Source organism: Pelmatolapia mariae, linkage group LG18 (assembly GCF_036321145.2).
Source record: "Pelmatolapia mariae isolate MD_Pm_ZW linkage group LG18, Pm_UMD_F_2, whole genome shotgun sequence".
Lineage (NCBI taxonomy): Eukaryota > Metazoa > Chordata > Actinopteri > Cichliformes > Cichlidae > Pelmatolapia > Pelmatolapia mariae.
This window is the reverse complement of record NC_086243.1, coordinates 20346121-20371241: the sequence shown is the minus strand read 5'-3', so window position 1 is coordinate 20371241 and position 25121 is coordinate 20346121. Positions and strand designations below refer to the sequence as shown.

General features: G+C 41.6%; 1 protein-coding gene across 3 annotated transcripts; it reads right to left on the bottom strand.

The window, feature by feature from the left end:
- Positions 1-1428: 1428 nt before the first annotated feature.
- On the bottom strand, positions 1429-24935 carry cables1 (Cdk5 and Abl enzyme substrate 1). Of its 3 annotated transcripts, none has more exons than XM_063461336.1 (10): positions 24218-24935; positions 16704-16775; positions 15144-15236; positions 14019-14096; positions 11201-11300; positions 9356-9512; positions 7836-7939; positions 4917-5023; positions 4579-4786; positions 1429-3607 (listed from the first exon to the last, which is right to left on the bottom strand). In XM_063461336.1, exons 1-10 carry the CDS (start codon positions 24787-24789, stop codon positions 3467-3469), a joined length of 1632 nt encoding a protein of 543 aa, XP_063317406.1. In that variant the 5' UTR covers positions 24790-24935; the 3' UTR covers positions 1429-3466. The 3 variants fall into 3 exon arrangements, with proteins under 3 accessions (XP_063317406.1, XP_063317407.1, XP_063317408.1); XM_063461337.2 differs by having other exon boundaries at positions 24275-24935; XM_063461338.2 differs by lacking the exon at positions 14019-14096.
- Between the last annotated feature and the right edge of the window lie 186 nt (positions 24936-25121).

Below are 25121 nucleotides of genomic sequence, written 5' to 3'. Positions count from 1 at the left end.
ATCTATCACCATCACATCTGCTTTCAAAGATCAAACGTAAAGCCTCGTCCTTGAACTCGCACTGGAGCGTCCACTCAACCTACTTAAAAAGTTGATCTGTGTGTCCTCTTAAAGATCCATCAATAAATAAGTGGAAGAAGCGTTTAATGACCTGCTTTGCGTCACTGGTTTTTTGTTACAGTGGGCTCAGTTGTCCCTGAAATAGACTCTTGGGGTGGAACAAAAGAGATTAGGTAGCCTCGTCAAACATGAGGAGAGGATCAGATTTTTAGGTCTGCCTGCAGAGTTTTCCCCTCCTGACCATGCAGCAGCATTAGAAAAATAGCACAGTGGTTACTGAAAGATGAAGCAGATGTGAACAAAGAGACCACCGAACTCGCTGCTCAACAGTAATTTGCCTCAATCCTTAGCTTTCATCGTTTCCTTGTTTACAAACTGTACATGATGGAAAAGCCCTGAGTCACTGTATCATGACAGGAAAGGGGGCAAAATGCCGTTTCAGCCAAATGTTGTTATTTTAAAGGGAAGGGCAATAGGCTGCAGCTTGCCCCAAACGATGGTACACATATTTTCACAATGAGGGTCACTTATGTGTGAGCAGGGCTCAGGAAGGGCTGTCAATAGATCCCTTTATGAGGTAGTGAGGGGGGAATTAGGCCCTCAATGGAGGGGACTAAGCCATGTAGGACATGTGCCCATACTCAGGCCTGACCTGTTTGTTTTGATGGCAGCACGAGACCGGCGTGACTGCAGGCCTTGTTTACTTTGGACGTGTCAGGAAGAGGACAGTTCCCACTTGATAAGAAACCGACCTCTCAGATTGCATCAGAGGAGCAAGTGCAGAGATTTTCAGTGAAAGCAACTGAAGGGAAGCATGGTTTCATGCACTTAAGAGAGATACTGGTGCAGGCACCGTGCAAGTAGCTCAGTTTGTTCCAGAGCTATTTTGGATTTTATGCAATATTACATGTGCCCAAAATAAATCTATAATATCGGCATGTCAAACTGACATTACCCAACTTTAAGTGTACAGCAAGACTATTTATCAATAAAATATGCATTGTCTAAAAGATGAGTTACCTGCCAGCTCGATTGTGCTGTACAGTTATAAAAACAATACTTACAGTTCGACTTTCTTCCCTTTCTGTATTATGACATGAGCTCAGGTCAAGTATGCAATAAGTGTAGCTTGCATTACAACATGATTAATGTATCTCAGCATGCAGGCCTATTGTAGACTATATCCTGCAACAGTGCAACACTAAGGGAAAGCTTTCAGGTCTGTTTCAGATGGACGGTTTGCACTGGTTAAGCCTGAAATTATGGTACATTGAGCCTGAAAACCGTGGGAGGACCTGGTTTATCAGGTTTAGATGATGGTAAAAAAAAAAACTAAGGTGGCCCGATGTTTTGTTTTTGTTGATTTATTTATTTTTAAATTAAAGCAGTAGTTACAAAACGGGGCAAATGGAAAGAGAGGGGGAGACATGAGGTCTAAGGGGGTGCTGCAACTATGGTCACTATGCTAACATGCTAAGTAGGTGTAATGATTAGCATGGTTCAATTTAATATTTTTAGCTGGAAATATTCATTCCCTCATTTACTAGTAATAAAAAAACTTATCAGATATCTGAACAATATTAAGTTGGATGACGCTGGAGCCAAAGAATTTGAAACTTATTGGAAAACAAAGGCAGACACACTCCACTCTAACTAAATCTATTCGCCATCACTTATGCGCAGCAGATTTGGGTAAAGCAAGGAAAAAAAAAGAAGCATGTGTCAGTCTTTTTCTGTTTTGATTGAACAAGCAAAGCAATTTATTTACACACACACACACACACACACACACACACACACACACACACACACACAGGTAATACGAGTCACCCGTGAGTCTTTCCTCGCGGAGCATTTAGTGTGCATCTTACAACAACGTCTTTGGGCTTGCAAACAAAAATAAGCTCAGCATTTTTACCCAACTTTGAATCAAGACAATCAAATGCAGTTTGGTTCAGTCTCGTGATCATTTCAGCTCATAATGCTCTGAGCAGCATCAAATACTATCTTTCTCTGTCGCCTCAGCTTCTGATTCAGTGGAACACTCTGTGGTAGTGTGCGACAACTGCAAGGTAGGAAGCAAAAAGATCAAGTTGTGAAAGTGACATGCCAGAAAAATGGAATGAATCACCTTTAAGTGGTCGCGCCGGTCGAGATGTTCAGTACTTTTTGTTTTTTAATAAAAAACATTGTGGATTTCAAATCAAATGATGATTCAAGTTATACGTAAATGTTTGATCTATGACTAGATCCCACGTGAGATTTTGCCTGGATTTTTTCCCCTCTGCAGAGATCAGAGAGAGGTCAGAGGTCAGGGTCAGCTAAAGAGATGCATCTCTGCAGCCTGTAGGGGCTCATACACTTATAGTTATTGGCATGTCCTCTCGAGCATCCTGCTGATCCTGATCACTGGTCAATGGCGTGTCCTCAGAACAAGCATCTGTTAAAGCACTGTAAACGTGCTGGCGATACACTCTAACATAGAGCACAGAAAATTCAACTCTGATAAAAGACTGTCTGTGGTAGAAAAATGAATGGAACACTTCAGTGAAAAATAGGAAGTCAAAACTTCTCGGCAGGTACCTGCGTACAAAGAATCACTACTTTTCATGCAGACTGTGGTTGGAAAACTGTGAATAAACCATAAGAGAGAGAGAGAAAATAAAAACTGAACGGTCCGTTCCAATGTCTTCTGTACGGTGCTTACGAAGACCACATACTTTTCAGCAGGGGCTACTTCAGGGTCAGTTCTCAAGCTTGTTAAAAGCCTGAAAAACCGTCACCCTGCCCCAGTGTCTTTTTCAAAAAAAGTGCACTTTTAATGAAAAGATGATTCACGCTGAGGAATAACAGTCCAGCCAGCAAACCAGCCTCTTAAAAAGGCTTCTGTTTAAATTGTATGCAGCTCATGAGGCAACCAATCATAAAAAGTTTACAAAAAGATTAAAGAAAGGATCAAATTGTTACAATCACTGATTGTTTTAACTGACAAAGATCACTATCAGATTCGGTTGTTTTTTAAAAAGAGCCTCGTGTCAACATGAGGACTAAGAATACAAAATGATGAAGGATGCGATGTGAGAGATGCAAACTAGAAAAACCAGCTTGCTTCCAGATGGTTGAACCCTTCTTTCAGTCCATGTAGTGATGCCGAATGCAAAGGTCAAACAGTGGAGAAAAGTTTGCTTAAAAACATGTGTCCCTTTGGCTGATGTCGGTCCAACGAGGGGAAGGAGCAGGCTGTCTGTAGTGATCAGTGGCTGCGGCTCGCCAACAGCCAGAGGTACCTTGAAGTGATCAAACAGAGACGAGGAGAGAAGACAGAGGATGGATGCTGTAGTAACTGTGGAAAGCTGGGAGATCAGAAGGAGAACCTGGCGGTCCTCCTCCTGATGGATCACTAATGCTAGGAGGTCTGCAGGAGGCGTCTGTAGTGAGGCATGATCTCGTGCTCTGGCAGGTGCAGATTAAACTCCAGCGCCACCAACACGGGGAACTCAAAGGCTATCAGCTCTCTGCGGTTCACTCTGAACCTTTCCTCCATTTTCTGGCAGAAAAATAAAGCAAGTCAGTGTGAGAGGAAAAAAAAATGCTTCGACTCATAATCTTCATATTTTGATTTATTTATTTTTAACCCTGGATGTCATAACACCTGACCCTGCACTGCTCGCAGCACACTTGGCTCGGAGGTGTGAAAGTGACGGCTTTATATTTACCGTGTGCAAGAAGCCAACAAATGGTCACAAAAAGTGGAGCATTTGCTACTCTAACAGGGCTTTATATATTAAATATTTCCTTCACTCATAATCATACAATGCACTTCTTTTATTCACTTGAAATTGAAAACCTGAAACTGCACTTTTTGGAGATTAAACACATTGAAAACTAAAAATATTTAAAAGGTTTGTTTTTAATCTGCCGCTGCGGTAATGTGGAGGTGGACTTTAGGACCCTGGGAAACTGGGTGGGGTGTGCATCCAGGTACCAGGTTGCCAGGTGCAACTCAGCACATATCTTACCACACCCAACCAGAGGTTAAGGGTTCAACACTAATTCCCTTGGATTCCCAGTTAAACAAAGCTGTTGTTAAAGCATTGACGAGACTAGCAATGTGTTACCCTGTAGGGGGGAAAAAAAAACAAAAAGCTCTCCTATTTAGAGATTCGAGCTTCAGGCCCTGTTCTCACTATTTTTTTCAGGTCAATTAAATATTAGTAAGTTTTTGAAACACTTTATCTTGTAGACCGCTTATTACAGATGATTTTATTCCATTATGTTATGTTGTGTAGCCTGTTTAAAGTTATACTTAAACCCTGAGGGGTCGATTTTGCCTCCTCTGCTACCCACACCCAGCCCAGTGGACTCTGTCACTGAGAGCAGTGAAAAATGATGCTCAAATATTTGGAAAGAAAGCCCTCTCCCTTTGATTAGAGTGAACTGACCCTTTAATCTCTTGTACTGTAATTAAACATTGGGGTTGGATGGGGGAGGGTTGGCTGTGTACATGAGGAAGCTTACATCTATAAGAAGTTTGACCTCCTGTTTCTTCAGATCACCCCCGATCTTGGCTGCCAGCAGGACACAAGCTCCAGCGCAGAGTTTACGGTTCTGCTTGTTTAGTTTGCCTTGAAGAACGAGTTTTTCAAAGTAGACGAAAGCCATGGCCACCGTCGGTTCCTCAAAGCCACACTCATCCTGAGCCAGTTTTCTTATCTCCCTTTTCAAGCTGCACAGAGTTAAAAAAAAAGAAAAAAGAAGAAAGAACAAGGAAGGGAAAATGAAGAGAAAAAAAGCTGGTAAAGAAAACAAAAGAGCTTCTGTGAAGGTGAATATATTTTGTGTGGTGTTTGTTTTACCTCCTTATTTTGCTGAGTGTCAGCTTTATGTGTGGGAATTTTTCCTTGAAGGTTTCATTCATGTCCTTTTTGAGGTCAGAGGGTTTCACGTATTCAATGACCGTAGTCTGGAAAAGAAAACCAGAGGTGGTGTCAAAATGACCACACTTTCAATCAAGTAACTAATCCTAACACTTCAGTGCTGGATGCCCACATCACTGCTGTCACCTCTATTACTGGTGATATTTTATCTCTTTTTTAATGTGAACAAATTCCTCTGAAAGATGAAGTCTGACTGTATTCAAGTCTACAGTCCACATTCTTTCAATTCCAAAGTTTCAAGTATCAGGACATAATAAAATAATAATAATTCCGTCCTTACAATTAGATAAATACAACCTCAGAAAAACAACCACACATGATACATTACACTGTGTCAATATTTTTTTGAAGAAAAATAAAAAACTAAATGCAGGAGCAGTGTGTGAAAAGGTGTAGTTGCAGAGCAGCAATAACTTGAAGTAACTGCTTTCAGTCTCTCTGGAAAGTTGTGAAGGACCTTTGGCCCACTCGTCTTTATGATGTTGCTGCAGTTCATTGAGGATTGTGGCCTTTCGTTTATGTGCAGCTCTCTCAAGGTCCTGCGGCAGTATTTCAGTTGGATTGAGGTCTGGACTTTGAGTGGGTGCAATACTTTGTTTTCTGTTTCACTCATGCTGTTGTAGGTTTGCTGCTGTGCTTGGCATCACTGTCCTGTTGCATGACCCAATTTGTCCTACAGCCCAAATCATCACCCCACCACCACCGTGCCTGACAGTTGGCAGTATGACAGTAGGTGTGTGGCCACAATGCACAGCACCACGGTAAAACAAACAAACCAACAACCACAAACATTTCCAATTATGTCTCGTCCGTTTTCTCCTGGCATGACTGGTAAGTCTTCTAAACAAGCTAAACTTGTTCAGTCTTTTTCTAATTGTACTGTCAGTAACTTTAACATTTAACATATTAACCAACGCCTGTAGGATTTTTGGTTTTTTTGCAGTTTTTCTGAGCAATGCACGCTCTGACCTTGGGGTGAATTCGCTGGGACATCCACTTGCTAGAAGATTGGCAGCTGTCCTGAACGTTTTACACTTAATAATAAGTAATCTTTCTCACTGTAGCACTTCAAATTATTTGGAAAGGCTTCTCTAAGACCATTGCTGGCGACTTTCCTCATCAGCATTGTGTTAACACACACCTAAACGCTCCAGGCCAGCAAACTGCCAAAACTTTAGCTTTTGTAGGAGGTGTTCACACCTGCTGAGAATCAGTTAATCAAGTGCATTAGAGCAGCAGCACCTGGCTGCTACTTTCCCTCTTAATTCCTATGGAAGCAGTGAGGGTGTATTTAATTTTTCACACACTGCTCCTGCATTTTGACTTTGCCTTCGTTAAATAAATAATGACATTATATAATATGTTGTTCTTCTGAGGTTGCATATGAAATGATTTTAGAAGCTAGTAGAGACCAGATATATATATATTTTTTTATTATGTCCTGACACATAAAACCATAGAAATAATGAAAGAGTGTGTGGTTTGTTTGTTTTTGGGGCTTTAAATTTTTTTAATTGCTCCGTGTCACAAAAAGTAGCATTAAAAGACAGTAACAAGATAAAATTTGGCCAAAGGCATCAGTTTAATTCATCATGACGGCCACAAACTATTTAGCAGTCAATCCCACACAGATGGTTCTGCTGCTATAAACTACTGCTAAAAGCAGGATTTTCAGTTTCTCTGCATCTTTCCATCTTATTTTAGCATGTAATCTTAGTTTTCAGTTTTATACAGTTTATAGATTGTTTTTAACTTGCCTTTCTATTATCTTTCTATTGTCTGTTAAACAATCCTTAGCCACATCATACTCAAAGCATGCCATAACAAGCGCTGAGTCACACTGGAAGAGCTTAATGTGTGGGTGTGAGTTTGGGCTAGGAGTTAGATCCCTGTCGAGGCCTGTCTATTAATCCCAGGATTAAAGGTCCATAAAAAAATTGCTTTTGTTGCTCTGGGATGGTGAATTTGTAGTTTGAGAGCTGATAGGACCAAATAGGGAACCTTCCTTGGGTGTAACCCATTTACTATGCAACGTCGCCATTAAATACAAAGAGGACTTTCAATATGCACAGATAATCTTATCCCCTGTTTGAACCTGAAAGCCAGGTCTCCCAAGCAGCCTGTGTCCAATTCCTGAAGTGCTGAGAATTCACTGCTTCCATTGCAGTAGTAAACACAATAGCTATTGTTGTCAAGAGTAATTGGAGGAAGAGAGGACAAAAAAAAAAAAAAAGCCTGGCCTTGACTAACATTTCAACTATGTCAGTACTCGTTGTGCATTCTGCCAGTCTCCACAGCGAAAACTGAACCCCGGAAAGAATGAGGAGGGAATCCGGCTGTTTTGTTTTTTCCCCCCACCTTTTCAAACCACAATAAAACATCCGCGCTTTTCCGGAAAAGTAAAAAGAATGATTAGTGTTGAGGGAGAGCCACAGTAGCTCTTTAATAGCTACTGCCAACTACACAGAGATAAAGTATCTGCATCCTTTCAGGCCCAAAGCGGTGGGAGAGCGTCTCATCCAGTGACCTTGCTGATAAAGACTAAATAAGCAGATAAAACTGAGGATTTTTTATTTTTGGTGAAGGAACCCTTAGACAAATATTTCCGGTTTTATTGTTCTCTGTTGTGGTGGGAAAACTGAGCACAGAAGCCCAGCATGATAAAAAAAAATTAAATAAAAAATACCAGTGAGATATTTCAGAACATTTCAACAAAACATCTCAAAGCAAATGAAGCTGCGGATAAAAACAACCATTCCTTTCTGCTCTCAAGAGGCTACGAGGCAGCAGTTGCTGCTGCTGTTGTGATTGTGATGTATTAGATTAGTATTTTCTCACCATGTAGGAGGGGAAGATGAGGACTCTCTTGTGTTTACCACAAGGCCACTGTGGGTCATCCAGCAGATTAGGGTCGTACTCGCGAAAGTCCCCGAAATCATTCCCTGCCATTTCCACGCAGACAACAACGAAGGTTGAGTCAGATTTAGAATTTCATGCATTTCCTTTTTCAATAAAAATATACAGTTAGGGCCAAAAGTGCTCGGACAGTGAGACCGTTTTTCTATTTGTACACCAACACAGAGCATTTTAAGATCAAATAATCATGGTGTGACTGACATGTGGACTTTGAGCTTTAATGCGACGACTTTACCCAAAATATTTGGCATTAAATGTTTAGGAATTACACCGAGCTATAGACAACGGGTTATTATGGTTGAAAAACTCACATACAGACTGAAAATGGAAGAAGAATACCAGACTGGGAGAAATAGCTGCCATACAAAGTGAAGAAATGACTTGAATTAAAGTAACTTAAATTTTTAGAAGAGGCAGATTTGCTCCAACTCCTTGTTTTTCTACATATAAACAAAGCAAATCAAATAAAGTTATAAATGTTTAGGGATTAACAGCCATTTTTATTTGTAGTCCCCCATTTTCAGAGGCTCAAACAATCAGGTGACTGACTGATCTTTATCCACTTGTACTGAGAAGCGTCGTCTCAACAGTTCTGCAGCGTTTGGCTGAATCTGAGCAGAGAGTATAGCCCTGGCCACGTCACAGTCCAGCCTGCTGCTGCTATCAGCGCTCACATCATAAACAAACACTAGTGGCCCAGTTGCACTGGCAACCATACAAGCCCACAACACCTCCTGTAGCACATTTAGAGGGTAATGTGGTATGCGTTGAATCAGACTGTTTCTTTTCACTTTATTCAAATATTATTATCATTATTATTATTCTGTACATTATTCTGATATGAGGAAATCTTGCTTTCAAGATTTTTCTTTTGAACTGTGCGGGCTCTTTTAAGTTTATTTAGATGCTCTCTGACAAAGTGTAACTTGTCCTTCCTGTTTTTATGTGTAACCAATAGCTGTTGCTGATCTGGCTGGTGAAACGCTTCTTTTTAAGAATGAGCCAGATTTTTGCTCTCTCTCTCTTTTTAGCCTAATTACGGCCTCTCTCTCTCTCTTTGACTGACATATCTTTGGACCTTATATTGAGAGTTGCATATTGAAAGTGAACAGCTACCAAATGCAAGTTCAGTACTTGGATTCAGCTCCAGACGTTTTATCTAATCAGTTTGTTGTGAATAACAGAGTCTCACCTGGCCAAGAAATGCTCATCAGTGAGCTGTCCAATTAATTTTGTGCCTCTGAAAGATGTGCAAGGCTTTTGTTATACCCTATGAATTAAAGCTTAATGTTTGTACTTCAGTCACATCTTGATTTAAAATAAACCGATGTGGTGTACAGAGACAAAATTGCCCAAAAAAAAAAAAAAAACCAAGCCCTCATTGTCCAAACATGTGGACCCAGCTGTAGTAAACGATGAAAAGGTAAAGCCTGCAAACCAACCTGTGTCTAAGCTGCTCTGGTTGCTGTTGGCTCGGGCCAAGCTGAGGCTGCGGTGGCTTGCATTGCGAGACTGAGAGAAGGACGAGGTGGAGTCGATTGTGTTTCTTCGGCCACCCAGCACATAAGTGGGATACAGGAACTGGGTGTACGACACAGTCTGCAAACACAGATACAAATTATTATGTCTATTCAGTAGAGCCAAAAAAAGACTTGCTCGCTCTGATGTTAAACCCGTTCAACCTATTAATGTTATCAGGTCCGTTTTCCAGCACAAGAGGACCACAAATAAGTATTAGCACTAACAGTGTCCCAGTATAACGTACCCATGAGACATCACACACAATAACAAGAGACTGGAACTGACTTGGCTAAAAGTAATGCAGTTGTTATTAATGTGCTTAATTGCACATGGGGCGTTTGGATTCCCCTGACAGCAAAATTGTGCCCAAAAAAAGGCTCATTGCACAGGGTTCTGGAAAAAAAAAATCATCTCGCTAAGCACTAAAAAATAAAAGCCTTTCACTTCATTTTCCTCATTTATGAAAACTAAACAATGTTTTTAACCAACATTAATATTTAAATGGAAGTAATTTGTGTGAGGAGAAACTTTTATAAAATTCTAGCTTCTGTAGCAACTAGCAAGCTAGTTTGCTAGCTAACGTCCATCAACAGTACATCACTTCTGAACTATTACGATGCTAATGTGCCATTTTTAGCCAACCTTAACCATTTTTGGCCTTTCTGTATGTGCAATAACGTGCACAAGTCTCGATCCACCCCTCATTTCTTTATATTTTGTTGGAAAAATGAGAAATCTTTGCTAAAACATATATACAGTTCTCCAGGCCTCTTGAAGGACATTCAAAGCTCTTCTTTGGATGTTGGCTACCAATCTCTGTTGAGACGATCACACACTGATTCAAAAATGTTGATGTTCTGGCTCCAGAGAGGCCAGGATCAAAATCTGACTGCACTTCATGCATTCATAATTCCATCAGTTTTGATAAGATCTCAAACACCACTGGCTGAAATGCAGACTCAAACCATGACAGAGCCTCCACCATGTTTTACAGACAGCTGTAGACACTCACTGTTATACCTCGGTCCTGACCTTTGTACATAAAGTTGACGATTTGAACAAAAAAATAAAAAACAAATGGATTAATCACTCCACAAGACCTGTTGCAGATGACCTTCAGTCCAGTTCTTGTGCATTTTGCCCCTTTCTCCCAGTTTCCTTTCCCTAAAAATGGCTTGATGCAAACACTTTCACTGACACAATTTTAGCAAATAGTATATGGATCAACTGAAAGGACAGATGTAGCTCTAGACTGCATTTTTACTCATTTCTTCAGGCCATGCTTTTCAGATATTGTCCTTGTTTTAGGTCAGCCACTTCTTTTATTTTCCACCTGTCTTTGAGTTTCTGGCTAATAGCTCTTTTGAAATCCCCTTGTTGGTGTAAAAATCCTATTTTATGCCTTTCAAGCTGTGTTATCTTTGGCTTTCTTGTAGATTCAAATAATGAAATGAGAACAATTTATATATTTTGTAAAAAGTAAGGCACTTGTAACAAAGTTCCTAAAGATACTTTGCAAAGTTGTTGGGTATTTCGAGTTAGGTGCCTTTTTATCACAGACAAACTCTAAAAGACCTTCAGAAGCCTGTCGAACTTTTGCTCAAGACCACTTTAAAAGTTATACCAAAGTCTGACTTTTGGAAACAAGATATAAAGAAATGAGTGGTGGTTTAAGACTTCTGTATCAAGTACCCAGTGAAGCGTCCCAGTAAACACACCAATCTATATTGATCCAAAACACATACACATATTTGCTGGTTTCTCACCTTTCCATCTGCTCCCAACTCCACTCCCTCCAGCCCAATCACCATCTCCCTGGCGCCTCCTGAAGGATGCCGCTGACGCCCTCCTTCCAGCTTTGCATCCCTAACGAGCACAAGACTTTTTTTTAAAAACAGATCTTTCACGATACAAAGTTTTCCTGCAGCTTCTTTAAACTCCTTTTCCTTAGCAATCTTTCAGAGGCCTGTTCTAGCTCACCTCTTCACTTACACACTCTCCATTTCACAGATTTGGGTCCTGCATCGATCTGAGCTCATCAGCTGGCCTAGTTTCTGTAACCGCTCGTGTCTTTGGGTGCATCTCGGGGCAATCAGTAATAAAGTGCGCCCTTGGGAGGCAGGACAGAGGAGAGTACGGTTTCGTTCTAGCAGGCAAGCCTCTTCAAACTCAGCTGCTGCCTGAAATGCCATACTGCTGTGGGAGATTTGTAGGAGGTCAAAAGCTCTCCTGAAGCAGAAAACAGATGGCCAAAGAGGGAAGTGTGTCGGTGGAGCTTGACCGACACATGGCCCAAATCAAATATACCATAATTAAAGTAAACACTGTTTACTGCTAAGATTTAACTTGATGCGATATTTTTAGGTCGCTGTCAGTAAAAGCTAATTTAGATTGTGTACAGTGACAGAGAAGATTACATGCCTGCAGTCCACTTCATTTACAGCCTGCCACAAAGAATAACTGATAACACTGATGGTAAGCTGAAGGCTAACTCTTTCCAGCGATTTGTGATTAAAAGGTTGGTAGAAAATTAAAATGCTCTAAGCAGGAGCTGATATTCATGTTTTCCCCATTTTTCCTTGGGTTGAAATAAAGTCGACAGCTATTAAAATGTGGCCTGTTTGCTGACAGATAAATTTCCACCTGTGTTTGTGTTACATTAACTTTAGCCTTATCTCAATATTTGTACTGTTGCAACATTTCACAGCGGCGGCACAAAGTAGAGGCTGAACACCGTCTTGTTTTTCTGCGGCTCCCTTATCTTTCCTTTGCTTTGTCTTGCGTTCTCTTTAAAATGTCGTTCATACACAAAGCATTAACGACACGGCGGGTCCTCACATGACTATGCCAGTGTTTTGTTGACATGTGGGGCCAATCTGTTTTAATGAAAACAGCGTTATCTGGCAGACAGGCACGGCAGGACACGATGATGACAGATGCATCGTAGACACGGAGATCCCCAGGCAGTGGACCTCTTACAGAACAGTGAAAATCAAAGAAGAAAGGGGGGGGAAAAAAAGAAGAGATGGAAAGCTTTCTAGAGAGAGCGCTTTTCTATGAAGCCATCCAGAAAATAAAAAGGTTTTGCTTCATTTGGTTGAGAATACAGAGAAATGAAAGGAAATGATAGGAAAAGCTGCTCAGCAGCATGCACGAATAGGAATCACTGGCGCCAAACATCTGTAAGTTAGTATTGGTGAAATTCTTGCAAAGTGCTCGTCACGCATGCTTCGAAATTCAGCGTCAAGAAAGTAAAAATAACCACAGCTTAAACAACTTTGACCCCATTACAAATACTTTATAGTTCACACGAACAGTCGAGGGTGACTGCTTCCAATTATATTCCAAAGTCTTTTGTTTTTTTTAACTTCAAATATCCCTGTGAGGAAATTCATCCCGCATTCGATCCATGTAATTTTTTCCACTCCGATGCCAGAAGTGTTCCTTAACGTGCCAGAGAAACATCGGAATCCAGCGCTGCTAAAGAGGAAACATGCAGTCTACACGGAAGTGTTTGAACTCAAAGAATTAGCCCATGAAAAGACAGTGATGACCCACAGCCTGAGGTTTAACCGCCTGAAGCCTGCTGCATTCCACCTTCTTAGTTTACGAAAGTCTGAGCTGGACTTTGAGCTGCAGATTTAACCAGGTATTTAACTTCTGTATTGAAAATTTGCAAAATTACTCAAGATGCAAGGCATACCAGTCTGCTGGATGTACTCCAAAAATAAATAAATAATTTAAGTAACAAGTCGTCTAATAAAATATCTTTGAGTTTTGGCTGACCCAGCCAAAGTCGAGCTGGAAACGGGCAATTAGCGTGAAGGAGCAGTGAAACGTGCTTATCGGAGAGCCCCGGGAGGTTTATTAACCCTTGACCTTGCACTGATTGGCTGGCTTAGGAAATTCCCCGCTCTTCACTAAGCTGTGGTGTATTGCTTTTCTTTCTGTGCATTGTTTTCTCTGGTGTGTGTCTGTCGCCCTTTCTCTTTCACTTCCTCCAAAACACACCGTTTTGGGGGACGTGTCAGAAGCAAGGCCATACAACAGCTAAACCCCCAACACAGAGCTTATGTTGCTTTAAAAGAAAAGCAGGAAAAATTATCTATAGATAAGATCTACACCGCTAAGACACGTAAACCCTGGCAGTTAAAAAAGAAGTGGTTAATAACATGTTATGAGTGTGCAGACAATAGAAATCCTAGTCTGTCAGCACAGTGGAGAATTAAAATCAGTTGACTACACACCGAAAACGTTTATTTCTAATAACCAGGAGAGGTTAATATTAAATGCTGAATAGCGAAGCCAGCAACAGCTGCAACAGACAAGAATGGGTTGACTTGAACAAAGAAGGATGAGTGCCCAAGAGCCACCACGGGAAAAGTATCACAAGCAACAAGCGACAATCTAAGTCTTAAAGTCCTTGTTAGATTATTTTAAAAAAAACAAACAAACAAACCATTTTTATTAACCTATTAAGATAAAAATGCATCCACCAAAACAAGAGGGATGAGGAAAACAAAGGGAAAGAGGAAGCACAGGTTGGAGGACGTTACGACGTTCGGCATGCCGTAGGATACATACCCCGCTTGGCTACAATCTCGATAGGGCAGGACAGAAAATACACTATAGAAGGATCTTCTGCCACTGATAAGGACTATCCTACGAAAACAAAAATGGCAAACAAGCTAATCAACATCTATCGGACAAGATCCACAGGTTACACTTGGTAATAGTTTGCAGTAACAGGATGAACTGAACATTCTTGGTGTGTTATTTTGTGTTTCTTGCAGTTTGGCACATACACTCAGTTTGTGTGTAACAGTGATGCATTTGTTACAAGACCTTATTTTTAATGACTAAGGCATCCAATCAGAGCCCATTTCCCGATGACCTGAGGTCAACAGCACAGTGAGCAGAACGGCTCTGACTTTAACTACAATAACCTCATAATTCCAGCTTCCTAACTCGGGCTCGCAGACACATGGTGAACCTTATTACTAAAAATCAGCATCAGGAAACAAACTCCACACGAGGGTCTCAAAAAGCTGGGTCTTTCAACATCAGCTGAAAACTGGATAATTTCAGAGGTGGTACACTGATGCCTAAACACAAGATGCTGTACTACCATCTCCATATCAACCAAATGGTGGATAAAAGAAGTGAAGACTAACTCTTAGAGCTACACTTTGAGACAATTGAAAATCACCAGAGCACGACTGTGCCACGCAAATCACCGATAAATAAAAGCTAACTGAACTCTCGTCTAAATCCAAACGAAGTGGCAGTGATAATAAGAGTCACCCCGTCAGTATTACAAAGAAACGCTCCCTAGATACGTTGACCTCAACTTCAACATCAGAACATTTCTGCCAAAATTTGTTTGCATTTAAAGATTTGCGTGCTGCATTCATGCTACAGCATAGTCATCTTATAATTTAGTAGCGAGTGATTTGTGGCGTGATTACAGAATTTGTGACAGTGATCAAATAAAGATTGACATCAAAATTCATCAGATTCTTCTGCACGTGCAGGATTGGCAGTTGCATCTATCTATAAGCTGAAACTGTGGCCGGGGCCTGGCCTGCTCGTCTGCGATGTGGCTTGTAATGTGAGAAACATCCAAACTGCAGTTCATTGACTGGGGCAGCCTCCATTATTCAGTGAGGACTTGTATCGACTGCGGGGAGGCGATGTTTGGCTTCATACCTTCCATTGCGCATATCGTGTTGCCTCATGTTCTTTACGAAGTGGACCTTCTTGAAGCTCTTTGGTCGGGGTGAACCCGATAGGGTTCGACATCTGAAATGTAAAACAAACAAAAAACTTAGAAACAGACAGTTCCCAAAGTGGGGCGCACGACACTGTGCTAAGTGACTCATGTTGAGATAGAAATACACAGGAATGGTAAAAAGAAAGCAAACCTTTTTTTAGTTTTAAGGTTACCAGTAATACTGTGCAATACTGCAAAAATGTTGGTATCGAACTCATACCAGGTAAATACAGGGCCAGTAATGTCGATACCAACACCGATATAGATACTTTTAACCTACAAAAGTACCTTATGTAGGTGATAGCAGTGTGCCATGGTTGCTGAGATGATCACCATCAATTTGCAAATTCTGAACATATTTTAACGGACCGCTAAATATCTGATTTTTATTTTATTTTATTTTTTTAACTTCAGCTTTTCATGTATTTGAAGCGAGGTTTTTGGAGACCAGGGATGTAAAAATGTCTATCTCCAAACAATCTGATCAACGTGATGATCAACACAAAAAGTTCAGAAGTTTCTGCATTTTTTGTCCATTTCCAAAAAAGCAAATTATTTAACTAATTCAGTGAGCTACATTCTGAACTTAGAGGATAGAAACAAAGTATCGATCTTATCGTGCTATTATCAATCCAATACCAGCATACTGATACTAATCGATATTTGGATTGATCTGCCCACCTCTACATACCAGACCTTAAAATAAGCTACATACAGCCTCAGAAAACACACCATGTCCTTGTTTAGTTAAGAAAAACTAAGCCAATATGCAGAAGCAGTGTGGGAAAAGCTAAGTGCCATAAGAATTAAGAGGGAAAGAAGCATCCAGGTTGTGTTAATCAAATACATTTGTTTTATTAATCATGAGTAAATGTGAGGACCTCTATAAAGGCAGCCATTTTGGCAGTTTGCATGTCTGGGGCATTGGGGTGTGTGTTAAATCAATGTCTTCTTGCAAAGCTGAAGACTTCTGGAACAATATCCTTTGGACAGACGAGACCAAAGCTGAGATGTTTGGCAGAGGGGTGATGATTTGAGTGGTTTTTGCAATCAGAGGATCTGGATAACTTTCAACCACTGAGGTAAAAAAAAAAAGAAGAAAAGAATCAAGGCGTTGCAACGGCCCAGTCAAAGACCAGACCTCAACCTGATTAAAATGCTGTGGAGGGACCTGTGCATAAATGAATGCCTGCAAACAAGAATGAACTGAGTCAGCGTTGAAATCGACTAAACTTCCTCTACAATTTTGTAGAGACTGATAAAGTCATACAGAAAAATATTACATCAAGATATTGCTGCTAACGTTTCTACCTGAAGCTGCAGTGCACGTAGTTTTTCACACTATGCTTCTGCATTTTGAATTTGTTTTCATTAAATGAATGTGTGACGATTTTGTCTTTAAACACTTCCAGATATGTAAAACCTTAGTGAAAGAAGGTGGTTTTCCCCCCTTTCCACATGACTGTAGTAGCAGTGTGAACATGTAAAGCGTTTACCTGCGTAGAGGAGCATTTTCTTCAATGTCCTCTAGAGTTTCAAGCGACGAGCGCTGAGAGATGAGTCTTCGTCTGGGGGGGGCACATAGAGGGGAAGTTACATGTTACAGGATATGAAGAAATATCAACATCACACCAACACTTCACAAGTTCAACAGTCATCTTTAAGAGGAACTACCTTTAGAATAATTCTTTCCACTGTGTCAATGTTATATTTTTAGCCTGTTCTCAAAAAGGTTGAATGTTTAACACCCAGGTTTAAAAACAATACGTGTGGTCAGCAGTGGCCTGGAACAAAGGTTAAACTGTGGTTTCCAATTTTAACCCGTTTCTATAAATTCTGAGATTAATTTGCAAACACCGGTTTTGGATGGTTGACTTATAACTGTCGTCAGCCGCTGTGCCCCTGTGTGGTCAATGATCGCCCCCCACTCAGTCTTGCGTGGATCACAGCGAATTTTCCAGGATCAGAGCTGCTAAGAGGATAACGAGCTGGCTCTGCGAACACTTTGTGTAACACATTTTGTCACAGATGGCCTTTATTTCACACTTAAGTTGCTCCACTCAACAGTCTAATTCTGCTGGATCGCTTTTATATGATCAGCTGCCAGTTTCAGAACAAACCCACATGTGACAGCTAAGAAGGTCTGAGTCGTGCCAAAATTAGGTTATAATTGCACATTTAGCACCACAATAACAACACGATCCGGCTCCAATTAGTCGTCCTTCAAAAAAAAAAAAAAAAGTGTCTACATTTAAAGGAGTGGAAATTAACGTATTAGAGGTCAGATAAGAAAAAGCTCACACATTTTCCCAGCGGGTTATCTGTCATGACGTAGGAGACAAATCTGTAAGAGTGCCACTTTGGCATTACCAAGAAAGAGGGTAAATATACTTACTACTGTATACAACGCAGGACTTTTTCCTGCAGAGAGAAATTTGCAAGCAGTCTGTGTTAATTGGGGTTTGGATCGCTTGAGCAAACTGTCTGAATTAGCATAAAAATGCAAACATTTCTGTCAAACAGAGGTTGCACACACTTTGACTATACTGTACAAGGACAGATAATGGTTATGTGCATAGGCAGGCTCCCCCCAAATGCCCATTCTGAGCCAGGAAAAAGCCTGTAATTGTGCAGCATCCAATTTTCCTCATAAATCAAGACGTGCTGTAGTGCTGCAAGACGCTGCAGCATCAAGACAAACCGAAGACGTCCAACCGGACACACTTCCCCCTCACCGAGCGTTTCAGCTGGCCAAAGGGAGAGACGGTAGAGTGTAAAGTAAAGCGGCTGGTTAATAAGTGACAGAGCGTGCAGACAAATGAACAAAAAATGACTCCATCCTCGAGGATCCGACACAGGCTGAGTGAACACTGTATACTAGAGGAGACTGGGTGAGCTGCGTGTTTACATGAGAAGCCAGGCCACTGGAGCAGACAAAAAAAGCTTAAGGCCTTTGTACTGACTAACCTTCTGCACTCAATATAATGGGCCTAATGATCATAAACTGAAGGGGAAAACATCAAGCCTTCATAAAAGGCATGAGCAGTAAAATCGGAGTCTAAATGATAAGAATGATCAGACCTGTGGGCAGCTGACACCAACTCTGTCTCCTGCTTGCGTGAGTTGAAAGGGCCATAATAAAAGGGTCTGGCCTGACCTCTCCGTGAGGGTCAGACAAGTGGTATCATGTGATTTATGGCCAGTCTTACATCATCCTCCTTCAGTGATAACCCTGAGGGATGGACTGGCTGGGTGATTTGGGATCTATGAGTGCAGATACGGAGGAAAGTAAAGGCTTCTCTACTGAGCATCGCTTCATTCATTAAACTACTTTATGCTGCATGAAGCTCTTAGAGCGATTCAAAACAGGTTGATAGTTTTATATGGAGAATTATCAATTAACAGTACAGTCCTCTTCAGCGTTGCAGAGCACTTTAGGCTTTTCCAGCTCCTTGTTTTGACATTATGGCCGGCAAATTACCATTTTGGTTTGCTCACCACTTTTATCCTCTTTGTTTGCAGCTGCAGCATTTTAGCAACTCAGAAAACGCACACCAGACTCCAAAAGCCCTCCACTACTACTAGTGTATCCTGGTTGTGTAAATAAGCCAGTGTTTTCCAGCAATAAGACCCATGTTAAAGGTATTTCCATGTTGTTTTTAAACAGCCCGCATGAAGGAAAAAAAAATTTAAAAAGTCACAAAATGAATCTTTAAACAGGTTTTACTTGCTTTTCAAGTTTATCTGCATGTATTACTCACATGCTAATGTATCCACTGAAAAAGTTATTCTTTACTGTAACTGTTCGTCCACATGGATGTAAAGAAAGATAGAATCCACATTCCACCAAGACAATGTATATTGGAGCTAAAGCTAATTTAATACTGGGACGGATAGAGTTTGTTTCTTTGTTAGATAAATCAGGCAAGCTTTCAAACTTACATTCTTGGCAGTCTCTCTTTATGACCATGTGGTGCTGCAGTGAATGAATTGCATTAGAAGCCCACAGCTCTGCAAGTTACCTGCTTCATTTCATTATCTTGAAAGTTTCTGAGCTACATTTCTTTCCAAATTTTATCAATCAAGTTACCAACTGCTCCATATGCATGTAGGACTATAACAGGAAGAACCCCCCCCCCCCCCCCCCCCCCCCACACACACACACACACACCCCTCACCCCCCTTAAAACTCTGCAAAGAGTGTGCTAAATGAGAAATAATGTCTACTGCAGTCTTTTGGCTCCATTCTTCGTGGAATTTTATCATTTTCCGATCTAAATCTCTGAATTGATACCAGGAAAAAAAAAAAAAAAAGTAATTTAGTTAGCCGAAGGGCACATTGCCAGTTCATAACTTCACGACTGAACTGAACTTCGCCTGAGCTACTCTACATGAACATCAGCAGCAGCACGTGCTTTTAATGCAAAAGATGTTTTCCAGGCTGGTGCAAATCCTGGAAACAATAACACGGGACAGGCCACTCATTCACTTCAGACCCTGCCAGGGAGGGTTAGAGCAACCCGTTTCCATCCAGTCTGGCATTAACTAGGCCCAGTGAGAAGGTTCAGAGTTGTCTCTGAAAACAACTCCTGCCACTGTTGCCTGGGAAGTGATTTTCTTTAAGCACCTTTTCATGAATGAAGTCAGGCACACCATTAAATTATTTTCACTACAAATGCACACCATGCTCCTGCAATATAAGAAAAAAATGTTTTTGAATGCTGTTGACAATCCTGCTAAGCAATGAAGCCATAAAACTCAAGTTGACTGTTTAGATGTGGAGATTAAACAGTTTCACACGTACGACCTGTTGGCAGCTTGCCACAGGACACAGTCTTCCATTTTCCTGCAGAGTCGCTGAGTGAAAAATACATGTAATGTTGTGGGCTTATTCACACAAATATAGTCAGGAAAAAGGGAAATGTGATTACTGTGATAAAAAAAAAAAAAAAGCAGTCTGGGGAGTTCAGCCCGTCTGGTCCGGAAAGGTTCAAAAGTACAATGAGTACAAATGGGATGTAGCAACAAACGCGAGGAATGAACGGGCAAAAAGGAAACAAGAGAAAAAAATAATAATAATACAATAATTAGATCAAAATAACTTTCAAAACACGTTTCACACACAGGCTGATCCTGGTTAATTTTGGGGGCTTTTCTTAGCTTTCCTTTTATCCACGACTCAGACGCCGAAAGATTCAGGGAAGGAAAATGAGGCATTCTTATATAATCCTGAGATTATGCCAACCATGACCTCAGCGAACAACAATCAGCCCCATAACCAGAAGTATGTGACCCGAACACACAAGACTCCAGAGAGCCATTACGGTGGCTTGTGCTGCTTGTTTTCCAGCCACAGTTTTGCTTCCACATGCAAAAAAAAAGAAAGAAAAAAAAGTCCTGTTAAAATACTTTAAAGTACGTGTTTCTGGGTAATCTAATAGTGATGGGAATATAAGGACGTGATAAGACTCAACCTGCCTGTGTTTTACAGGGGAAACAACATAATGAACATTGCTCTAAACCTCAGGCAGACAGCACCAGATGGTCCTCACTATTATATATTTAAAGCACAGCTCTTGGCTGATTCTTGATGGATGAACGCTGAGGAGTGGAATATGAAATTAGCTATCGTTTCCACGCATTAGATTCTGATGAGGATATTGTCTGAATCAGCTTTGGGCTCAGAAAGTCTATTTTGGCGGCACATCAGAGGCTCTTCGGCTTCCTCAACGAAAGCAGGCTTGAAGGCCAAAAAGTCTGAGGGGAGAGTGTGTCTCCGATTCCCCTGGGAGAGGAAGTGGAGGACAGAAAATACAGAGCTGAGAGCCAGAGCTGCTTCTCAGAAAGCCCGGGCATCCTGCCTCTCCCGGCGAGGGACCTCTGTACACGTTTCCACCAGCTGCCCTCAGAAAACAGACCAGGCACTGTGCAGAGCGCTCGTCTGTCCGCACGCTGGTGGAATATGGCCGTGCTCAATCAGCAGGTTGCATATTTCTCGACATCAGAATTCATTTTATGTGGGCGTCCTTCGAGCGGATATCAAAAACAGGGGGTAAAGTCAGGCTTTAACAAATTCTGACTGTATTTGCAAAGCAGAATAAGAAGCATCAAATCCATTTTCTTAACCGCTTATTCAGCTGAGGATCTTTGGGGGATGGAGCCTCTCCCAGCAGAGGCGGGGTAAAAAACACAGACTGGTCGCTGGTACATCACATGGCAAAGCAGAAACTGGATCCAACATGTGCAACACTGTGACTGAAACTCAGTATTTCTCTGGTACTGAGCTCATTAGCACAAAATATGAAAAGCTGGCAGGTTTGTACAAGCTGACTTCCAAGTATTTAAAACCAGCATTTAAAAGCAAAAGCTTATCGTAATCTTTAAGATGTGTAATGATTAACATTTGAAAAGTTTGGCTTCTAATGATCTGGAGCCTGACCAATACTGGATACCAATGTTTTAAAGGTGAAAAAAATAAAAATATGATATCAGCAATGAATTTCACAAATCAATCTGCAGCTTTCTGTGAAGATGCTGCTTCACTACTAGGGATGGGGCAACAATACAGCATAGTATGGCGCTATTATGCATCACTCTGGTGATGCTACTATACTTTAAGAAGAGGGCTAATCTCCTGCAATACATTAAATCAGCTAGCTTAGTGAAAAAAGCTAAAAATCGCAATAATATCGTATTGAGAGTGAAATATGGGATGATTCCCCTTTCTACTGATTGATGAGCTCTGATGCTACTCTGCTACCTGTGCTACAGACAGCATAGAGTAAACAGGAGCTGAAGCCCTCTGCTGGACAAACTATGTAATGACACCCTGATCAACTTAACCAAGATCTGCATGTTCTATAGGTAAGTTTTCATACTAGTGAATACTGCACAACATATGAACCAATACCACTTCTTTTTTCTTTTTCTTTTTTTATTATAGCAACTCTCATTAGTAGATATTTTGTTTGGTTCAATAATGCTGCCTCTTGTAAGCCAGTTAAAATGTGTTAGTGATGTAATAATGTCAGTCATGCATTTTTCCCCCTCTATGTAAATATATAGCAAAAAAAAAGAAAGAAAAAAAAGTAGAGAATAAGACATTCCAAACAAATTGATTTGACAAATCAATTTCAGTGAGGTAACTAGGCTCATGAGCGTTTCCCTGTGAAGCAGAACTTCCTGAGAAGTCTGGCACGGCCTTCAGCAGGAGGCGAGGATTTGGATAAAAGACGAGGGGGCTCTGAACAGAGAAGATCTGATGGCAGGTTCTGACAGTGAGAGAACCACAAGATGACCCGCACTGACAGTCGTCCCTCTTCGAGGTGGGGACCTCCAAACTCTCCCCCTTGTGTGAAAATAAAGTAGACAAAGAAGGCAAATAAAAAGACACTCATGTGAAACAACAAGCCCCTGTTGCATGCGGAGCTGGACAGCGGTGTAGAGTTACAGGATGTTTACGTCACACAGAAATGAAGTAGACAGCAGGTGTGTGCCAAGTTTTGTCAAGACACTCACCACAAATAAGCTGAGGACAATCTGACAAAGAGCCGAAGAACATTTATGTAAGAAAGACAAACAGAGACTGAATAAGATGCGATGCTGGATTTTCTCCTCGGGGGGAAACAAGGGTGCACAGCTCCACGGTTTGCTGGACTTGTGATCAAAACTATCTGCCCCCCACCCCCTGTGCATATCAGTGAGTCATAAGCCTGCAGGCACCTGCATGGAGTAAAGCATACAGCTGAACTTTTTCCTCATGCTGTGTTGGAAAGACTGATTTCTCAGAAGCGCAAGTATCTTTTGAAAACAGCTGATCATATTAAACCTGCAAGAAAATTACCAAGAGTTCATTTATTTGGACGCCCCTCCGTTTTTGTCACACAACAATGAGAAACTACTAAATCAGGGATGCTTAACTTAAGAAAATAATCTCCTTCATATTTTCAAGACCCATGCAGTGGGGCTGGTGCCCCAATAAGTGATTTCCAGGGTTTCTATGTGTTCTTATGTCTAACACCTCTGTTTATATTGATAAGCAGTCTGCAGTCAACAGGATTTCTGAAGGGGTTATATATGAGATAAAGAATTGACCTGTTTTGCAAGCATCTTTATGACTCTGCGTTATTGAACATAACCTGTGTTGTACCTTACGATAAATCCAGTCCTTTTTGATGGCTTAAAATATCTGCTACATGATATTTGTTGCAACTTCTACTGCATCTCTTTTGAAAAAGACATTCTTAGTGTCGCTGATTGCTTTCCATTCATAAATAAAAGGATGTATAAAAGTCACTTTGCAAGAAAGAGACAGCAGCTTCAACCCCCTAACAGAAATGTTCTTTCTGGCCTAAAATTGCTCAATATCATTGACGAGAGATAAGTTTGACAAATGTTTCAAAGATCATGGGCCAACAAGTCATTTACAACACCGAATTGGAGTCCTTGCCTGGCTGAATATGGCCCCTGGGGCCTTATGTTTGACACCCCATTTCTAAATCATAACATAATAAATAACAACTGATGTAGGAAAGTCTGAAGTCTGGAAAGCTAATCATCCTTAACATTTCCTTAAGAACTTGCTGGAACACAACATATCCAATAAAACTGATTTTGGAAAGTGCCATGGTGCTGTAGAAATACTAACAGGTATGCAACATACAGTGAGTGTGCAAACACTTTGCAACTTGTTCTCTAATGTGTGCCTTTCTCTTATTTTTGTATATATACACGTCTCTTGATTGTGTATATATTCCTGCTGTCTACTATTAATATTTCATTCCTGCACAGTTGCTGTAGAGCACCCACAATCTCGTTGTACACGTACAATGCTAATAAAGGGCTATTCTATTCTGCTGCGAGATTTCAGAAGTGAAAAAGAAAGGTTTGCCTGCAAGATGCACTTCGTGTGCAGTTTAATGAGCGGGCTATGGCGATCCTGCAGTGCAGAAGTGAACTTTGGTCGTTGTGCGCTCAGACAGTGAAGTAAAACCGTTGTGTACACAGTTACCTTGACCTCTGCTGCTCTATCTGTCCGCCCTCCGGGCAGTAGTTCTGGGAGACTTGCCTGGAGTAGGTCGCAGGTAGGATTCCCTGAGTGTACGTCTGCAGCCTCCCTCTAGTCGAGGCTGGGACCGCGGAGAAAGGCGAGCTGAACGTCGAGGGCACAAAAGCGTCGCCCTCCGCGTCTGTACCGGCGGGGGGAGCAGTGGGACCCGTCCCAAAACTGGCCCTGCTGCTGGCGTGGAGAGCCTGGTTTGCTAAAGCGAGCGCCTGGGTGGCTGTGGTGGTGGCCGCCGCCGCTGCAGCCGCCGCGGCCGCCGCAGCAGCAGCAGCGGCTCCGTACGCCGAGGGCTCCGTAGAAACCAGGCTCTGTCTAGTCCGAGCTTCCAGCGGGGTTTCCCCTTCGCTCTGACTACCCGCATCGTCCTGCACGGGCCGTCCATCCAGAGAAATGTTGCTGAGAAAGGACAGCGCCGCTTGCCTCCTCCTCGGGTCGATGCGTTTCCGCGTATGCTCGAGACTGGAGTGCTTTATCTGAAGCGTGGCTGTGGATGTGTTGCTGCTCGTGGCAGCCGCCATGGTCCACTTCCAGGTGTCCGAGTCCCACCCTCAGCAGCGGTCTCACCTCGCGGGCATGAGTGCTGATGGGATGCTCGTGCTTGTGTTGGTGAACGGTGGTGCCCGTCTTTTTAAGTACACGCGTTAAACTGGGTGAAAACAGCGAGGTCACGTGTGCGCAGTATTGTGGCAGCACAGGGAAAATTTGGACCAATGAGCTGTCGGGAATACATGTGGGGTTTTTTTTTCTTTTTCCTGACTGCTGAAGCCTCCACTTCTCTGATAGTGCGTGCCAAAATTACATGAACTCCGAGATGTTCGTAACATCTTCAATAAACTTTTTCTACCTGCTG